The sequence below is a fragment of the Chiloscyllium plagiosum genome, unplaced genomic scaffold (genome assembly GCF_037043375.1).
Source record: "Chiloscyllium plagiosum isolate Xiang-an unplaced genomic scaffold, Cpla_swu_hap1 HiC_scaffold_1, whole genome shotgun sequence".
NCBI lineage: Eukaryota > Metazoa > Chordata > Chondrichthyes > Orectolobiformes > Hemiscylliidae > Chiloscyllium > Chiloscyllium plagiosum.
The window spans coordinates 128,403,854-128,424,271 of record NW_028270139.1 but is presented as its reverse complement, the minus strand read 5'-3'; the positions used below and the strand labels follow the sequence as shown (position 1 = coordinate 128,424,271).

Below are 20,418 nucleotides of genomic sequence, written 5' to 3'. Positions count from 1 at the left end.
GCACTTATAGTTGGAATTTTAAAATTCCCTAGCTCTCAGAATGACTTTATTGTTGATTAAATATTTAATACATCATTAAAAATCATACAGATCCTGCCACCTTCCATAACAGATTCTGTGGGACCAGTCAACAGTAAAATGCAAACAATTTCTCATCAAAGTTGCACTGGTGGGGAATCAGCAGTTTTTCTCTGATAAACCACGATATATTAGATTACTTACAGTGTGGAAACAGGCCCTTCGGCCCAACAAGCCCACACTGACCCGCCGAAACACAACCCACCCAGCCCCATTCCTCTACATTTACCCCTGCCCCTAACACTACAGGCAATTTAGCGTGGTCAATTCACCTAACCTGCACAATTTTGGACTGTGGGAGGAAACCAGAGCACCCGCAGGAAACCCACGCAGACACAGGGAGAATGTGCAAACTCCACACAGTCAGTCGCCTGAGGCAGGAATTGAACCCGGGTCTCTGGCGCTGTGAGGCAGCAGTGCTAACCACTGTGCCACCCACATATATTTTGGATGAAAACCTCTCCCAGTAATTTGAACATTTCACAGTGTTAACATTCCTCATCATCATCAACTCAGAAATGCATAGAGGCTAATTGATAATAGACGATCATGCTTACATTCTTCCATTATTCCTTCAGAACTAGTCAATGTATTATAACATTAATATTTAGCTGGGAGAACACTCACATCAGACTGGACATTGATTAGCATGACTGTCCTTTAACACATTCATTAGGATTGGTGGTTTGTGGCTTGTACTTGGAAGGTAATAGATTGGTTTCGTATTAATGTATTGGATTTTGTATCATCTTATATATCATAAAATTTCATAGTTAAGTACTATGACATAAGAATTCCTATCAGAACATCTTTATTATGGCTAGTGTCTTGCAATAAAAATGATTCAATGAGGCTTACAACATTGCCGGGAGAGGGGAAGTGAAAATTCTTGATAAATTACCTAATTTGGAGACTCATTAGTGCGATTTGCTTGGAATGATTCAACTGTAAAACTTCACTCTCAATTACAGATGGCAAAAAACTTACATTAAGACAAGTAGCAGATTCTAGATAGATGGTCTCAGATTTTGCAGTGTATTTTGAATTCTACTGCTAAATTTTTGATGTTTCACCTCCCCCCACCTTTTCTAATGGATTTGTTTAAATGACAGATCACAAGTCAACACTTTGCATGATGGACTCATGACATCGTTCAAAGGATGAAAAAGTTTGGAAGCAGTTTTTTTTAATGTAACATTTAAACCTGAAAACATAGTCAGGAGAAATTTCTTGATGCTTTTAACTGATGAAGACTGGAAACTACATTGTGCAAGCTAATGAACGTTTATTGATTTTTTTATGCTATTTACGGAAATAAGGTTCAGTTGATGTCAATTAGACACTTCTGTCAGATGCTAGTTCCATTTGATGAGACATCTGCCAACGTAATTGATGTATTGTTTTCTTTGTTTACATGGGATTTGGAAATTACTGGATAGGGTAAGAACAAAGTTACTGATAACAAAAGAGTGCTGGAAATCATACCCAGTCAGGCAGCATTCATGGAGTTAAAAATCACACAATGCCAGGTTACAGTCCAACAGGTTTAATTAGAAGCACTAGCTTTCGGAGCACCACTTCTTCGTCAGGTGGTTGTGGCTTCATCACAACCACCTGATGAAGGAGCGGCTCTCCGAAAGCTAGTGCTTCCAATTAAACCTGTTGGACTATAACCTGGCATTGTGTGATTTTTAACTTTGTACACCCCAGTCCAACACCAGCACCTCTAAAGCATTCATGGAGAGAGAGGAAGCTAATGTTTTGAGTCCAGATGACTCTTCATCAGAGCTGATGTGAAGTGTGGAGTGGACAGCACTTATGTTATACAGTAATTGGTGAGTTGGAGTGCTGGGGAGAAAGGGTGTTGATAGTATGGATTTAGTGATTCAAATGTGAGAATGGCACAACAATGGTGTGCCTAATTGCCAAGCTAGAAAGAACAGACAGTCCCATTGGAGTGTGGATTAGGAGAGGGGACATGATGAAAGAGAATGTACCAAGTCAGGCTAAAAGAAAGGGAAGAAATGGGAGTGAGTTCACAATCGAAGGATGTTGAACTCAATAGTAAGTCCAGATGGTTATAAAGTGCATAGTCTGAAGATGAGACGTTGTTCCTCCAGTTTGCATTGTGATTTGCTGGAGCATTGCAGCAAGCCAAGGACTGACGTGTGGACATGCAAGCAGGACACTATTAAAATGACTGACAATTGGGGTCCTACTTGCACACCAGTCCGAGGTGTTCTGCAAATGGTCACCCAGTCTGCATTCAGTTTCTCCAATGTAGGCAGGCCACATTGGGTGCAGTGAATACAATACATCAGACTGCTTGGGTCCTTGGATGGTGAGCAGGGAGGAGGTGAAGGGGCAAGTGTTGCACCTTCTTCGGTTACACGGGAAGGTGTCATTTGGGATTGGGTGGGGTGGGGGGTTGTTGGTGGTCGTGGAACAGACTAGGGTATCCTGGAGGGAACAATTCCTGTGAAGTGCAGGCAATGGGAGTGAGGGAAAGATGTGTTTGGTGGTGGTATTCTGCTAAAGTTATCTGAAATGGTGAAGAATGATCCTTTGAATGCGGAGGCTGTTGGGGTGAAAAGTGAGATAAGGAGAACCCGATCACGCTGTTGTGAGTGATGGGAAAGGTCAAGGACGGAAGCACGTGTGATAGATCGGATGAGGTTTAGGGCCCTGTGAACCACAGTGGGCGGGAAACCCCAGTCATGGAAGAAGGAAGCCATGTCAGTAGCACTGTTTTGGAAGGTGGCATCATCTGTACAGATGCAACGGAGGTGAAGGAACTGGGAGAATGGAATGGAATCCTTGCAGGGGTGTGAAGAGCTGTAGTGAAGGTAACTATGGGAATCCGTGGCTTTGTAGTGGATAGCCGTGGACAGTTTATTCCCCGAATGAAGACAGAGAGGTCAAGGGAAGGAAGGGAAGTGTTGGAGACGGAACATGTAAAAGTTGTAGAGAGATAGAAATTGGAGGCAAATAAACAAATCTTTCAAGATCCAGATGAGAATATGAAGCAGAACTTAACAGTCATTGATGTGAATATGTATCAACTTTGAATACAATCTGAAGCCAAGCATAACCTCTCAGGACCACAAGAGAATAAAACAACTAGAGAAAAACACAACAAAAAGCAGCAGAGGTACATAGAACATAGAACATAGAACATAGAAGAATACAGCGCAGTACAGGCCCTTGGGCCCTCGATGTTGCGCCGATCCAAGCCCACCTAAACTACACTAACCCACTATCCTTCATATACCTATCCAATGCCCTCTTAAATGCCCATAAAGAGGGAGAGTCCACCACTGTTACTGGCAGGGCATTCCATGAACTAACGACTCGCTGAGTGAAGAACCTACCCCTAACATCAGTCCTATATCTACCCCCCCTTAATTTAAAGCTATGCCCCCTTGTAATACCCGACTCAATACGCGGGAAAAGGTTCATACTGTCGACCCTATCTAACCCCCTAATCATCTTGTACACCTCAATCAAGTCACCCCTAAACCTTCTTTTCTCTAGTGAAAACAGCCCCAAGTGCCTCAGTCTTTCCTCATACGATTTTCCTTCCATACCAGGCACCATCCTGGTAAACCTCCTCTGCACCCGTTCCAATGCCTCCACATCCTTCCTATAGTATGGCGACCAAAACTGCACACAATATTCCAGATACGGCCGTACCAGAGTCTTATACAACTGCATCATGACCTCAGGACTCCGGAACTCAATTCCTCTACCAATAAAAGCCAGTACGCCATATGCCTTCCTCACCGCACTATTTACCTGGGTGGCAACTTTCAGAGATCTGTGTACATGGACACCAAGATCCCTCTGCTCATCCACACTACCAAGTATCCGACCATTAGCCCAGTACCCCATCTTTTTGTTATTCTTCCCAAAGTGAATCACCTCGCACTTAGCTACATTGAATTCCATCTGCCACCTTTCTGCCCAGCTCTGCAGCTTCTCTATATCCTGCTGTAACCTGCCACATGCTTCCTCACTGTCAACAACTCCTCCGACTTTCGTATCATCAACTTAGGACAACTTAGACACAGGACAAAAACTCTGTCAACCTTAAAGCCAGAGCCGAAGATCTGGTCAAAGGACAGAAAGTCAGAAACCACTGTCGTCAGACAAATAGATGTACCAAAGTCTTATATTGTCCGAATGCTTGAAAGGGCACTCAGGAAGAAGAGGAAGGCATTGATCGCTCTCAAACTAAGAATTTAGACTAAGAATGATTATATATCAGACAGTGCATATAGAGGGACAACTAATCCAGGTACAGTGCAACAACATAACTGGTGTTCTGAACTCAGGCTAAATAGATCAAGAAGTCCAGTCAAAAGTCTCCTGATTGTCTCGGCCTATGGGGTTGGACTTTTAAGTTGGGAATGGGGAATGTGATAATGGTATAATTCCATAGAGGTCAGTATGCCATCACCAAGTCACCCTTTATTTACACATGTGTAGTACCTGATACTGATCCAGCTTCGTCAGAGCCAGCTCTCAGACTGAGCTGAACCTCTCACACTCCTGTTTATATCTATCAGCCAGGGCTCCCTGACTGGACCAGATTAACAGCCCAATCAAGGAACTCTACTCCATCTGGGCTGACGTTATTACATTCACAATAGATAGCAATGATAATTGTAGCAATAATGATTATAATGAAGTTGTTGATTACAAAGAACATGCAGTACATCAAAGTACTGTGGTTATATTGGCCGAGTAAAAACAAATTTGGGAGGCATGTGGCATACGAGACTCAAGTAATTAAAATGAAACTTTTCAAGAGATGGGGACATCAGTGGTTGCAACAGCATGTATCTATCCTCATTAATTGCCATGGAAAACATGGTGGTGGTGGTGAGCTGCCTTCTCGAACTGCTGTAGACCTTGGTATGTGGGGGCACCCACAATGCTATTAGGCAGGGAGTTCCAAAATTTCAAACCTACAAGGAATAGTAGCAATGATCTTCCAAGTCAAGATAGTGTGGGGTGAAGGGGAACTTGCAGGTCATGGTGTTTCCATGCATCTGCTGTACTTGTCCTTCTTGGTGGTTTTCAAGATGTTATCAGAAGTGTCTTGGTGAATTACTGCATTTTGTCTTGTGAATGGTACATACTGCTGTTACCTTAACATTGATGATGAAGGGAGTGAATGTTGGACAGATAGATAGATGTGGTGCCAGTCAAGTGGGCTGTTTGATCCTGAATGGTGTCAAGCTTTTTGATTTAGAGCTGCCCTATCCAGAGCAAGGGCAGCAAATGCATGAAAGTCATGATGCTATAACTGATGACATGACTTTGACACCAGCAACAGAGAAGACACCAATCCAGAATGGGAACATGAAGAGCAGAATGTTAAACACTACAGTAAGAGAGCTGTATATAAAGGAGTGTTACTCTACAGGAGGAGTTGAGGAATCTTCCTTAGAGATAAAGAGCAAGGCCTCAGGGAAAATGTATGTGTAGACTCCAACAGCCTGTGATACTCCAAACTCAATGTGCAGGACACAATACTGAGTTAAAACACAGGCTAAAGCCATTCAAAGTTTTCAATATGCTGCTCACAATTTGTAAACGCAAAATTCCATAATTCCACAAAAAACCTATTGTGTCTAATCTGTATGGAAAACTTTGAAAGGAGCTATAAATGTTTTTTTCCAACAATCAACACATTTAAAATGTAAGTGTGATTATTGCACTGTTTCTTACTTGTTGGTGTTTCTAGTCCTTCAAATTATTTTATTTGTAAATATATTTGAATATTATCTATTATATTTAAAAGCTGTGGCCAAAAGTCGTGGATCAATTCAACAAGAGGTTGGAAGTGTAAAGTTCTTCCACCATTATTTAATCGTTTTAGAGGTCTTTTAGATGGTCATTTTATTCATGTGAAGAGTTGATGTGGCAATAATGATGTAAGTTGTGACATAACTTCGCTATTATTACTGTCTACTTTCAATATATTTGATGTGGAGGAGCTGGTGTGGGACAGGGCTTGGCAAAGTTAAAACTCATACAACGCCAGGTTATAGTCCAACAGGTTTATTTGAAAGTGCAAGTTCCACTTTGAGCCGGTAGTTAGTGGTATCAATGGTAACATCTGAAGGGAAACCTTGAAAGTGGAGGGAAAATTGTTGGGGAGCACGTAGAGTTTCCAAACCCTGAAGTGAAAATCTTAGCTTTCTATGTTTTGACAAAACTTGAATGAGGATTTTTTTCATATTAAATTATAATAACTTTATAAAGGGGATGCTATTCCCTTTGATGAGGTTTGATGGAACATTGATGACTGAAAATCTGAAATGTTTTTGTTTTGCAGAGTATAAAGGTCAGCTGGCTGCCACCACCATCCAATATGCAGAATGGCTTTATTACTGGATACAAAATCAGGCACAAAAAGATTGGCCGAAGGGGTGACATGGAGACCCTGGAACCCAACAACCTGTGGTATCTCTTTACAGGTGAGATTCAGTCTCTTCACAGTATTAACCATCTTTACTGAGCTGGCCTGCACTCTGTTGTATGACAGTCTGCTCCACTTAACCACTGCCCATACCGACACAAACTGCCTCTCTTCTCCCCCATACCTGAAGTTTCAAATTTGATTATACTATTTCCGATGAACTCTATATCTTCTTGTACCACTGAATCTGACATTTTGGATACCCAACCTAACTCCTCATCTCAACATCGGGAGCTTAATCTTAAGCTTTTTGGGTCCAATCTCCCATAAATTCTTCTAAATCCGCTTAGATTTTTCCTTCTGTTTTAAAAATCGCATTAGCCAATGTTTTGGTTCTCTCCTCTTAATCAGTTGGACTTAATAGCCTCACTTAATAGGAGTTAATAATCAGACTGACGCACATCCGTCTGAGAAAGGCCATGCAATGCTTTAGAAAGTTACACGATGAATACACATTATTGTCAATATGTATTGCTATGTTAGATTAGATTAGATTAGATTCCCTACAGTGTGGAAACAGGCCCTTCGGCCCAACAAGTCCACACTTGCCCTCCTAAGGGGAACCCACCCACCCCCCGACTAATGCACCTAACACAATGGGCAATTTAGCATGGCCAATTCACCTGCCCTGCATTTCTTTGGGACTGTGGAGGGAAACCAGAGCACCCGGAGGAAACCCACGCAGACACGGGGAGAATGTGCAAACTCCACACAGACAGTTGTCCGAGGCTGGAATTGAATCTGGGACCCTGGTGCTGTGAGGGAGCATTTCTAACCACTGAGCCACTGTGTTCTTGGATCTTGTAGTATACCAGTGAACAAGCAGGACAGTGCACACATTACTATACCTATTCGTTTTATCATGTAATCTCACATCTTCCCTTTTTATCTTTTGAAGGTAGTGGAATTGAGCTGAACTAAACTTCAGCTGTGAAATTTACTGACAATAATGGGACAAGTGCAGCAGAAACAGATAGATTTTTAAACGATCATTAATCTTAGTTACCCCCTGAGTACTGGAAAATAATAATGTAATTAGTCCATGACTGCTGCACTAAACTATGTAACAAGAGAAAACTGTTGTAACTGTTCTATTCCCTTGATATTTACAGAATCTGTCTGACCCTATGATCTCTTTAAAGCCTCCAACAGACTAACCATTTTAACTAAAGAGAGTGATAAATACTTCAAAAATGTTCCCAACCATATTTAAATAACTGATTATTTAATTGTCAGAAAAATTAATGTACAATCACGCATTTGAACAAATCCACAAGAGATTTGAATTTAGTGCCCTTCCTTGAGCACTGCTTCAGATAAACTGAGTGAGGGCAGTTTTAAGGAAAGGCAGGAAAGGAACAGAATCAGGGTGAAGTGTGTACTTAAAATGAAAGGAAAATGAACACAATTGCAAACTGGTTCCAATGTGCTGACCTGTGGGTTTAACTAAGGCGTGTCTGGTTATGACTACTTGGTGGAGTCAGTGTGGTCACTGGAAAAGGTAGCTGGGCTGTTGACAACACCAACTGAGAGAAAGTGAGGACTGCAGATGCTGGAGAGTCAGAGTTGAAACGTTTGGTGCTGGAAAAGCACAGCAGGTCAGGCAGCACCTGAGAAGCAGGAGAGTCGATGTTTTGGCATAAGCCCTTCAACAGGAATGTGGATGGGGGAGGCTGAGAGATAAATAGGAGGGTGGGGGTGGGGCCAACTTTTGAGCAGGTTTCCTCCACCCCAGCTGTGATAGTCAGGATTACACTTAGACATAGACAGAAGTAGACAAAGAAAAGTGCTGAAGGTACATAGATGTTACGAGTGAAAAATCTCTGAAAAGAATCTTGCACCTTGAAAATATATAAATAAGTGTGCACACTTCAAATGTTTGCTCAATTGTCTTTATTGCTGTTGGGCCTGGATAAGTCACACCCATTTGAGAAATGGTCCATCTCTTCAGACATCCCAAGGCTTCTGAAGAAGGGTCACCGGACTTATAACATTAAGTCTGCTTTCTTTCTGCCAAACATGTCGGGTTTCTCTGGTAATTTCTGTGTGTGTTGATGGAAGGGATTGTAATAGCCAAGCAAGCAAGGTACTGACGCATTGACTACAGATAGCCTCTAACATCAGAGATCATTGAAGCATGAATTTCTGATTCTGTTTCTGATTTCCAGCATCCGCTGTTCCATGGTTATTTGTTTCCTTGAACTGTGATGTTGATAACTGCAGCCAAGATATTCCACGTAAATCTCGCAACACTGAGGCTAAACACAAGACCCTTGTCTGCACACATTGCCCACACATAATACCCATCTTGAGAGTGAGAATGCAGAGTTGGTAATGTTTCTACACATCTCTGCAGGGAATGACTCGGTCTATCTATCAGCTTTTAAAGTGAGCACATGGCATTCAAGACTGGGAGATGTATAATGGGCAGTTCAATTGTCTACTCTCCCTCATAGGATGTTTACTCGGTGGGAAAGGATGCACAAAGTATCCCTCTAAAGTTGAATGCTATCATACAGAGTGTTCAAGCATTATCGGGCAACTTTGCAATGAGATGTAAAAGGCTAACTGCTGATGGAAGCAACAAAGGAGGGGTTTTCAGGATTTTTCTCAAACCTCTGCCTATAGTGAGAGACTTCACTGCACAACATTCCGATATCATATGTTGACTTAAAACCTTGACAGCAACCTAACTTTAGTAATGTGATGCTGATGGACTGACTCACTGACAGCTGCTTTTTCCTTGATGGTCAGGCAGACTGGTAATGTGCAGATGCTTAAAAGTATAATCCCAACTGTTGTTACTGCTGGACAAATCAAATACCAGACTGAAATATGCCTTCATAGTTTCTTTCAATTTAAGAAAGTGGTCTTCCACTGAAGTATGACCACACAAAGCTTCTGATTTGATTTTAATAATAAATCAAAAGATTATTGCTCAAAAAGTAAAGATAAAATAGAACAAACAAAGCTATTTAACTCTAACACTATTTGAAAGATTTTGAAATAAACAGGCAAACAAAATTCCATCTATCCTCACACCATTACTTTATTGTACTCAAATACTAGAGAGAGTTCTCTTCTCTAGCATATCTATAGGTTTGACTGGACTGTTCATTTCAGTTCCCAATCTTGAGTGTTGATAGGCTTTTCTTTGATTAGTCACAAACTGAGTTTAAAATTTCTTAGCTTCAAAAGCATGGCTCAGTGGTTAGCATTGCTGCCTCACAGAGCCAGGGACCCTGTTTTGAATCCAGCCTCAGGCTGTGTGGAGTTTGCATATTCTCCCTGTTTCCTCCGGATGCTCCGGTTTCCTCCCACAGTCCAGAGATGTGCAGGTCAGGTGAATTGGCTGTGCTAAATTGTCCATAGTGTTCAGGAATGTAACTTAGGTGCATTAGTCAGGGGTAAATATAGAGAAATATGGGAATGGGTCTGGGTGGAATACTCTTTGGAGGGTCGGTATGGACTAGCTGGGCTGAAGGGCATGTTTTCACAGTGTAGGGATTCTTTCAGTATTCTAAACAAACACTTCTGATGTAGAATTTTCACAGTGAAGTAGCCTGTTTCCTAATTGTTCTGAGATAACTCCTTTCTCCAAGAGAAACCGTTCTTATGCTTAATCTCAATAAGGTCTTCTGTGAACTAAAACCAAAGCTTTCCCATCTATTATGTTCCCCCTAAGCAAATAGAAAAATAAATTCTTAATTCTTATAAACTGCAAGTAAGTTAATGATTTTTAATATTTGCTCTCTTTGGTCATAAAATTCTCAGAATACAAACAATTCCCATTATCAATCCAGAAGTTCTCTCTCCCACATGCACTAAAAATCATGGCACTAGAAAGACTAACAAGTGAATTATTAGATCCCCTAAAACATAAAGACCAAAATCTACATGCCAGTAGTTCAAAATCCAACTTACAAAACAGATCATATAATAAGTTCTAGCATTCTACCTATTATTGATGTGAGGATGATAGGTATGTAGTTCCCTGGTTTATCCCCTGCTCTTTTCTCAAACAGTGGTGTGACATCTACAAGCTTCCAAATTACAGAAACCATTCCAGAATCTATGGAATTCTGGAAGATGGTTATCAAAGAATCAACAATCTGCTCAGCCACATCTTCTCTATTTTTTTTAAAAAACTTCATTTTTGGGATGTGAGTATCACGAACTGGGTCAGCATTAATTGCCCCTCACTAATTGACATTGAGAAGGTGCGAGTGAGCTGACCCTTGAACCGCTGAAGTCCATTTAGTATCAATAGGCCCACAGTGCTTTATGGTGGGAATTCCAGTGACCCATTGACACATAAGAAGCAGCAACAATATATTTCCATATCTGAACACAATGTAGCTTAGAGTGCAGTCAAATAGTGGTGTTTCCATGTATCTGCTCCCCTTGTCCTTCTAGATGGTAGTGGCTTTTAATGGACTGCATTCATCTTAGCCAAATGTTTGCTTTTTTCTATAACTATACAAGCTTTAAACTCCTTTTTTTGCTAAATTGTGATGTTTTCTATTCTTCCATTCCCCAGTATTCATGACTGCCCTGATACATCCCTTAGCTTTATTTTTCAAATTTATTAATAAGAGACAATTTGAATATTGTTGCATATATACAGTAAACAATACCAGTGTAGGTACTTGCCAGTGCTTGAATAACTGTGATTGGCTTCTGATTACCCTTTTCAACAACAGTAGAAAACCTTCTCTTGTTAAATAACTGCACTGGTGTAACGTTCTGCACGTTAGCTATCCAACAATGTACAGAGTGACATGTGGAATTTAACTGCGTTACTTACTGTGGATTCTAATGATTAATGGCCATGTTACAGACCTGGAAATTACAAACACTAATTCATCTAAAGAGAGTGAAACAGCAAAGAGGAACATGGCCTTTGTCTGTGATGCTGAATATTCTGTAAATCGTTGTCACACATGTCACATCCACATTAAAGGGCAGCATCAAATGAGTGTAAAATATGAGTGGAAAATGGATTATATCTGTAAAATTTATGACACAAGAAGCGATACTAATAGACTGATATTATAACACATTTTAGAGTTTGGAAGCTTTGTCTTATTCATAGGAGGAATGTGTATTTTTTGTAGGGGTTTATAACATTTGTCATTAAGGTTGTACATTGAAACTGTATAGTAGACAGTAGGGCATAAATCAAATGTATTCTATGTAGACACCATTTACACAGGAGACTTCCACAATGCCATCAGCAGTGCTTCTTGAAATGTTCTTCTTTATTTTCTTTTATGCGTGAATTATGCCATCTTAGATACTGCTGTTTAGCCTCTTTCCTTAATCCTCTACATTTTGAAGACACCTTGTCTCCTAGAGAACACTCAATGGCAAAATCACAAGCTCTTGTACTTCTCTGATTCCAAGCCTCTTATTGCTACCCTCTCCCCACCTTTAACCTTTGCCAGATTTGTCTAGGACATGCTTTGGGTCACATAGGATAAAATGGCACGGCATTATTTATGAGGTGTTGCAATTATGTTCTGTATATATGTTGACATATGTAATATTTGGACTTACAAAGGAATTAATACCTTGAATTATCAGCCCTTTATTAAACTTAAAGCCACAAAAACCTCAACACTGCGGATAGCCTAGAGGAGTACAGAAAGTACAGAGATGAAGTTAAAAAGAATAAGGAAATCAAAGAAAATATATTTGCAAGCAAGATAAAGGTAATGCAAAGCTGTTTTACCCGTATATAAAGAGCAAAAGTAAAGCTAACGATAAAGTAGCACCTATCAGAGATGAAGAAGGGAACTTGTGTAAAGATGCAGAAGAAATGGGAAGAATTTTGGATGGCACGGTGGTGCAGTGGTTAGCACTGCTGCCTCACAGCGCCAGAGACCCGAGTTCAATTCCCGCCTCTGGCGACTGTTTGTGTGGAGTTTGCACATTCTCCCCGTGTCTGCGTGGGTTTCCTTCGGGTGCTCCGGTTTCCTCTCACACTCCAAAAATGTGCAGGTTAGGTGAATTGGCCATGCTAAATTGCCCGTAGTGTTAGGTAAATGTCGGGGAAATGGGTCTGGGTGGATTGCTCTTCGGAGTGTCGGTGTGGACTTGTTGGGCCGAAGGGCATGTTTCCACACTTTAAGTAATCTAATCTAAAAAAAATTTAAATGACTTGTTGTCTCCATATTCACAAAGGAAAGTAATTCAAGAGGAGCAGATTGAAATATTGGATAAAATAATCATAATGAGAGAGAAAGCATTTGATGAGTTAGAATCCTTGAACGTGGATAAGTCACCAGGACAGACGGATTGTTCCCTGAGACGTTGAAGGAGGTCAGGGAAGATGCGCTGAAGATTATTTCCAATCTTCACTAGATACAGATGAGGTGCTGGTGGACTGTAGGAATGCAAAAGTAGTTCTGTTGTTTAAAAAGAGTACAAAGGAAATGCCAGACAAGTATAGGCCAGTTAGTCTTACTTTGTTGGTGTGGGAAAATGTGGCACAGCAGGCCAGGCAGCATCCGAGGAGCAGGAGAGTCGACATTTTAGGTATAAGCCTTTCATCAAGAATATGGGGAGGGGGTGAAGGGGCTGAATGATAAATAGGAGGGTGAGGCAGGGGGAAGGTAGGTGGGAAGGCGATAGGTGGATGCAGGTAGGAGGTGATTGTGATAGGTAAAAACAATGACTGCAGATGCTGGAAACCAGATTCTGGATCAGTGGTGCTGGAAGAACACAGCAATTCAGGCAGCATCCGAGGACAGGCAAAATCGACGTTTCGGGCAAAAGCCCTTCATCAGGAATAAAGGCAGAGAGCCTGAAACATGGAGAGATAAGCTAGAGGAGGGTGGGGGTGGGGATAAAGTAGCATAGAGTACAATAGGTCAGTGGGGAAGGAGATGAAGGTGATAGGTCAGGGAGGAGAGGGTGGAGTGGATAGGTGGAAAAGGAGCTGAGCAGGTCGGACAAGTCCGGACAAGTCAGGGGATCGTGTTGCTGGAGGTTAGAAACTAGGATGAGGTGGGGGAAGGGGAAATGAGGAAACTGTTGAAATCCACATTGATGCCCTGGGGTTGAAGTGTTCCGAGGCGGAAGATGAGGCGTTCTTCTTCCATGCGTCTGGTGGTGAGGGAGCGGCGGTGGAGGAGGCCCAGGACCTCCATGTCCTCGGCAGAGTGGGAGGGGGAGTTGAAATGTTGAGCCACGGGGCGATTTGGTTGATTGGTGTGGGTGTCTCGGAGATGTTCCCTAAAGCGCTCTGCTAGGAGGCGCCCAGTCTCCCCAATGTAGAGGAGACCGCATCGGGAGCAACGGATACAATAAATGATATTAGTGGACGTGCAGGTCAAACTTTGATGGATGTGGAAGGCTCCTTTAGGGCCTTGGATGGAGGTGAGGGAGGAGGTGTGGGCACAGGTTTTACAGTTCCTGCGGTGGCAGGGGAAAGTGCCAGGATGGGAGGGTGGGTCGTAGGGGGGCGTGGACCTGACCAGGTAGTCACGGAGGGAACGGTCTTTGCGGAAGGCGGAGAGGGGTGGTCCTTTAGGGCCTTGGATGGAGGTGACGGAGGAGGTGTGGGCACAGGTTTTACAGTTCCTGCGGTGGCAGGGGAAAGTGCCAGGATGGGAGGGTGGGTCGTAGTGGGGCGTGGACCTGACCAGGTAGTCACGGAGGGAACGGTCTTTGCGGAAGGTCATTGTGATAGGTCAGTGGGAAGGGAGATGGACAGGTAGGACAGTTAAAGAGGGCAGTGCCGAGTTGGAGGTTTGGATCTGGGATAAGGTGGGGGGAGGGGAGATTTGGAAACTGGTGAGGTCGACACTGATGCTGTGTGAAGGGCTGATGAAGGGCTTATGCCCAAAACATCGACTCTCCTGGTCCTTGGATGCTGCTTGGCCTGCTGTGCTTTTCCAGCGCCACACTTTTCGGGTCTGACTCCAGCCTCTGCAGTCATCACTTTCTCCTACCTCCTTACTTTGTTGGTGGGCAAATTGGTTGATTCAATCCTCAGAGATCAGATAACCTGTCATTTTGAAAGGCCTGAACCTGTCAAGGATAGTCAGCATGCTTTGATAAGAGAAAGCCATGCCTTACAAATGGATTGAATTATTTCAGGAAGTGACAAGGAGGATCAATGAGGGTACTAAGGTGGATGTTTCTACATGGACTTTAGTAAAACATTCGACAAGGTCCCGCTTGGCAGACTGGTCAAAACAGTAACAGCCCATGGGATATAAGGCAATGTGTCAAATCGGATCCAATGTTGACTTAGCAACAGGAAAAAAAGGGTAATGTCATTGGTTGCCCTTGTGATGGAACCACAAGCTTTTTGAGTGCCACCCCTTCATCAGGTGAAGTGAGGAGAAGCACACAGGCACAGTATTTCTAAGCAGAGAGATTAAAGCATCAGACAAATGGTACAATACCAGGTATAAGAGTCACATGCTGAGGATCTACTCAAAGTAAAACGTAATCCAAAACTCTCCAAACTAATTAAGGTAGAAACATCAAAACAATTTATCAAGATGATGGTGTTAAAATAGGACAGTAAGGAAGATTTTGCAGATACTGAACAGTGTGGTGGGGTCACATGTAGCACGATATGAACCCAATATCATGGTTGAGGCCATCTTCATGGGCACAGGACTTCATGAGCACAACCCTTCACATTTTCTGCTCAGTGATTCTGCATTGTCGTGTATCTCAAAGATCGGCTTGGAGGACACTTACCCGAATCTTCCTTATTGTCCTGTTTTGACACCATCACTACGATAACTTGTTATGATCTCTCTACCTTAATTAGTTTGTAGAGTCCTGGATTACTTATTACTTTGGCTAGACCCTCAGCATGTGACTCTTACACCTATCCTGTTATCCCAGTCATTTGATTTGTCTCCAGTACCACTATATTTTTAAACTTTTGTAATTATCGCTCTGCCTCAATTAATTGGATTATAAGTCATCCCTTCACTTCCTATTCAGCTGTTGACACTTTACTCACTCTATCTGACACTGTTGATGACCTGCAGAGACGTATTATTCGGCCTGTTGATACTCCACTCACACCATTTGATTGATCTTTCGATCTCTTTGATTATAAAGTCTGTGCCTGAGTACTCTCTTCAGTTCACGAAGAGGCAATGCTCCAAAAGTTTATGATTTCAAATAAACCTATTGGAGTATAACCTGATGTCATGTGACTTTTGGCCTTGTCCACCCTAGTCTGCTACCGGCACATCCTTATCTTGTGAATGGAAAGCTGTTTCAAATGGTGTTCCCACAGGGCTTGGTGTTGGAACCCCTGCTGTTTGCTTTAGGCAAACTGGATTGTGGTGGCACAACTGGGTAATTTGCAGATGACACAACAATTGCTTGTGTAGTGGAGAGTGTAGATGATAGCTGTAAGCTCCAAAATGATGAAAATGGGTTGGTGGAGTATGCAGAAAAGTAGCAGATGGAGTTCAACCCTGATAAGTGTAACTTGGTGCATTTAGGGAAGTGAAACAGTAAAAGGGGATACACAGTAAAAGGGAATACACTGAGAGGGTTAGATGAAGTGAGAGATCTGGATGTGCAAGTGCACAGGTCCCTAAAAGTACAGGTAGATAAAGTTGTGAAGAAGGCATATAGAATGGTCTCCTTCATTGGCCGAGCTACAGAGTGCAAAAGTAGAGATATCATGATGAAACTGTACAAGACAGTGATGAGATCACAACTGGAGCATTGTGCTCAATTCCAGTCACCATGTTACCGGAAGATCATAATTGTTCTGGAGAGAGAGGCAGAGAAAATTAGCTAGAATGTAGCCAAGGCTGGAGAATTACAGCTATGAGGAAAGATTGGAGAGGTTGGGGTAGTTTTCCTTGGAATGGAGAAGGCTGAGGGATGGCATGATTGAGGTATACAAAATTATGAGGGGTAGTGATAGAGTAGACAGAAGGAACCTGTTCCTCTTCACAGAGAGTTCAAAAACCAGGGTTCATAGATTCAATCCAAGTGGCACAAAGATTAGAGGGGACGTGAGGAAATTGTTTGCTAGACAGAGGGTGAGGAGTGTCTGGAATTCACTGCCTGAGTTAGTGGTGGAGGCAGAGACCCTAAATTATTTGAAAACGTACCTTAATTGCTTATGGTGCAGGGCTAAGGGCCATGTGCAGGAAGATAGGAGAAGAAAGAGCATCTGGGCGTCTTTGGGTCGGCATGGACAAGATGGGCTGATTGGCCCCCCACTGTGCTGTATCATTTCCTTGGTTCTAAAACAGGGAAAGCATTAATTTCTTGGACAGCACAGTATTTAAATTGATACAAGACACCAGAATTGTATTGACAATAATTTTCTTTCAGTGTAACTGGCATATACCTGTACACAAATAAAAAACATTCTAAACACACTTTCTGCAAATTGGTGAGGTTACAGTTAATGCAGTTCCATCGCCTTTGCACAAACCTGGAACATTTTAAGCAGACAGTGACTACTGTATTCACTGCATCTCAGATCTCAATCGCAGATTTAGATTTAACAACTGAACAGCATTCATTACAATTGCATCTGCTGTATTTTTCCCCATATTGTAGCTTCTCAATACATGCAGCCTTGGGCTAGAAATTCCACGTTAATATGCTAGGACGTCATTGCCTCCATGATTTTCTCACCATGAGTTAGTTATGTATTTCTCTTTTTGTCTCTCTTTCTTCCCCCACTTGCAATCATCTTCTCCCTGTCCCTCTTTGTAACCTTCCTTCCCATTCCCTTTGCAACCTCCTGCATGCCCTCCCCCAATGAGGTCTCACCCTTCCCTTCACCTGACGGCAGCAACCCTTAGAGCTTAATGCACTGCCCCAAGCCTGAACTCAACTCACTGTACTCCCACCTCCAAATCCAGCCTCAGTTTGTACACACCTACCCAACCTGATTTCCACTTAATACACCCATCCCCAGGTTCTGGTCTTGACTTAATGCATCCCCCCATGACTTTTGACCCAATCCCAGGTTGACAGCAACTCTTCCAGCTGCTTCCACAAAAATAGCCTGGCTCCCCCACATTTGTGGCAGATTGGTTCACTAATAGAAGATGGGGCTGAGAAACACGAGAATACATTTGCACCCCTTCACATCCTGGGCCCTACCTACAGGTTCTCAACTTACAAAATCCTCTTTCTTCTGCTCTTTTTCCTACAATATTTGGACTTTTTTAAAAAACATAAGCATGATGCGACCTATTTATTAATTTTTAATTTGATTCGTCTCCTCAGTTGCTCATTCCAACATTATATCCAAAAGTATTTTAGTTTGGTGGCAGAATTTTTAAATTGCTATCCATGAGGGAGCTAAAGGGATATGACAATAATCTTGGAACCCACTCGAGGGATAAACTTAGAGAATATTGAAAGGTCTGGGTAAACTGGATGTTGGGAAGATGTTTCCATTATCAGGGGAGACTAGATCCCAAGGGCAAAGCCTTAGAGTAAAGAGAAGACCCTTTAGAACAGATATGAGGAGAAACACCTTCAGCCAGACAGTGGTGAATCTATGGAATTCATTGTCACAGAAGGTTGTGGATGCCAGAACATTGAGTATATTTAAGACAGTGATAGATAGGTTATTGGTTGCTAAGGGGATCAAAGTTTATGAGGAGAAGCATAGAATGGGATTGAGAAATATATCAGACATGATTGAATGGTGGAGCCGACTCGATGTGCTAAATGGCCTGATTTCTTCTCCTATGTTTATGGTGTTATGGTCTAGCCAGTGCTGACTTTACCAGAGTATGTTGTTTCTTCAAACAGGGCAACCTGGCCCCCAACTCCACCAAAAAAAACATCTGGGAGGAGTTGTATCTGGATTCCTTGCCCCACTGAAACAAATAAAAAATATTGCCATTGTGAAAATGCTGCAATTACTAGAGAAAGAAATATTACTGCCTCAGGCTCCAACCCAATCCTTTTACCCAGGCGTCCAGCCCTCCACCCTGACTGCTAACGTTTTTGCTAGGCACTAGTATGGCTGGGAGCTCCAGTGTCATAGAGTCATAGAGATGTACACCATGGAAACAGACCCTTCGGTCCAACCCGTCCATGCCGACCAGATATCCCAACCCAATCTAGTCACACCTGCCAGCACCCGGCCCATATCCCTCCAAACCCTTCCTATTCATATACCCATCCAAATGCCTCTTAAATGTTGCAATTGTACCAGCCTCCACCACATCCTCTGGCAGCTCATTCCATACATGTACCACCCTCTGCGTGAAAAAGTTGCCCCTTAGGTCTCTTTTATATCTTGCCCCTCTCACTCTAAACCTATGCCCTCGAGTTCTGGATTTTCCAACCCCAGGGAAAAGACTTTATCTATTTATCCTATCCATGCCTCTCATAATTTTGTAAACCTCTATAAGGTCACTCCTCAGCCTCCGACGCTCCAGGGAAAGCAGCCCCAGCCTGTTCAGCCTCTCCCTGTAGCTCAGATCCTCCAACCCTGGCAACATCCTTGTAAATCTTTTCTGAACCCTTTCAAGTTTCACAACATCTTTCCGATAGGAACAACTCCAGAATTGCATGCAATATTCCAACAGTGGCCTAACCAATGCCCTGCACAGCTGCAACATGACCTCTCAACTTCTGTACTCAATACTCTGACCAATAAATGAAAGCATACCAAACGCCTTCTTCACTATCCTATCTACCTGCGACTCCACTTTCAAGGAGCTTTGAACCTGCACTCCAAGGTCTCTTTGTTCAGCAACACTCCCTAGGACCTTATCATTAAGTGTAGAAGTCCTGCTAAGATTTGCTTTCCCAAAATGTAGCACCTTGCATTTATCTGAATTAAACTCCATCTGCCACTTCTCAGCCCATTGGCCCATCTGGTCAAGATCCTGTTGTAAGCTGAGGTAACCCTCTTCGCTGTCCACCACACCTCCAATTTTGGTGTCATCTGCAAACTTACTAACTGTACCTCTTATGCTCGCATCCAAATCATTTATGTAAATGACAAAAAGTAGAGGGCCCAGCACTGATCCTTGTGGCACTCCACTGGTCACAGGCCTCCAGTCTGAAAAACAACCCTCCACCATCACCCTCTGCCTTCTACCTTTGAGCCAGTTCTGTATTCAATGGCTAGTTCTCCCTGTATTCCATGAGATCTAACCTTGCTAATCAGTCTCCCATGGGGAATCTTGTCGAACGCCTTACTGAAGTCCATATAGATCACATCTACTGCTCTGCCCTCATCAATCTTCTTTGTTACTTTTTCAAAAAACTCAATCAAGTTTGTGAGACATGATTTCCCACGCACAAAGCCATGTTGACCATCCCGAATCAGTCCTTGCCTTTCCAAATACATGTACATCCTGTCCCTTAGGATTCCCTCCAACAACTTGCCCACCACCGAGGTCAGGCTCACCAGTCTATAGTTCCCTGGCTTGTCCATACCGCCCTTCTTAAACAGTGGTACCACGTTTGCCAACCTCCAGTCTTCTGGCACCTCACCTGTGACTATCAATCATACAAATATCTCAGCAAGAGGCCCAGCAATCACTTCTCTAGCTTCTCACAGAGTTCTCGGGTACACCTGATCAGGTCCTGGGGATTTATCCACTTTTAACTGTTTCAAGACATAAAGCACTTCCTCCTCTGTAATCTGGACATTTTACAAGATGTCACCATCTATTTCCCTACAGGCTATATCTTCCATATCCTTTTCCACAGTAAATACTGATGCAAAATATTCATTTAGTCTCTCCCCCATTTTCTGTGGCTCCACACAAAGGCTGCCTTGCTGATCTTTGAGGGGCCCTATTCGCTCCCTAGTTACCCTTTTGTCCTTAATATATTTGTAAAACCCCTTTGGATTCTCCTTA

The 20,418-nt window shown here is 42.6% G+C and overlaps 1 protein-coding gene across 2 annotated transcripts in view; it reads left to right on the top strand.

Annotated features, from left to right (window-relative positions):
• dcc (DCC netrin 1 receptor) overlaps positions 1 to 20,418 on the top strand; it is a 1,326,174-nt gene that overhangs the window by 1,146,050 nt on the left and 159,706 nt on the right. For both annotated transcript variants that reach the window (XM_087994379.1, XM_087994329.1), the window contains exon 13: positions 6,425 to 6,566. In XM_087994379.1, the coding sequence (XP_087850505.1) occupies positions 6,425 to 6,566 (142 nt within the window). The remainder of the gene's footprint in view (positions 1 to 6,424; positions 6,567 to 20,418) is intronic.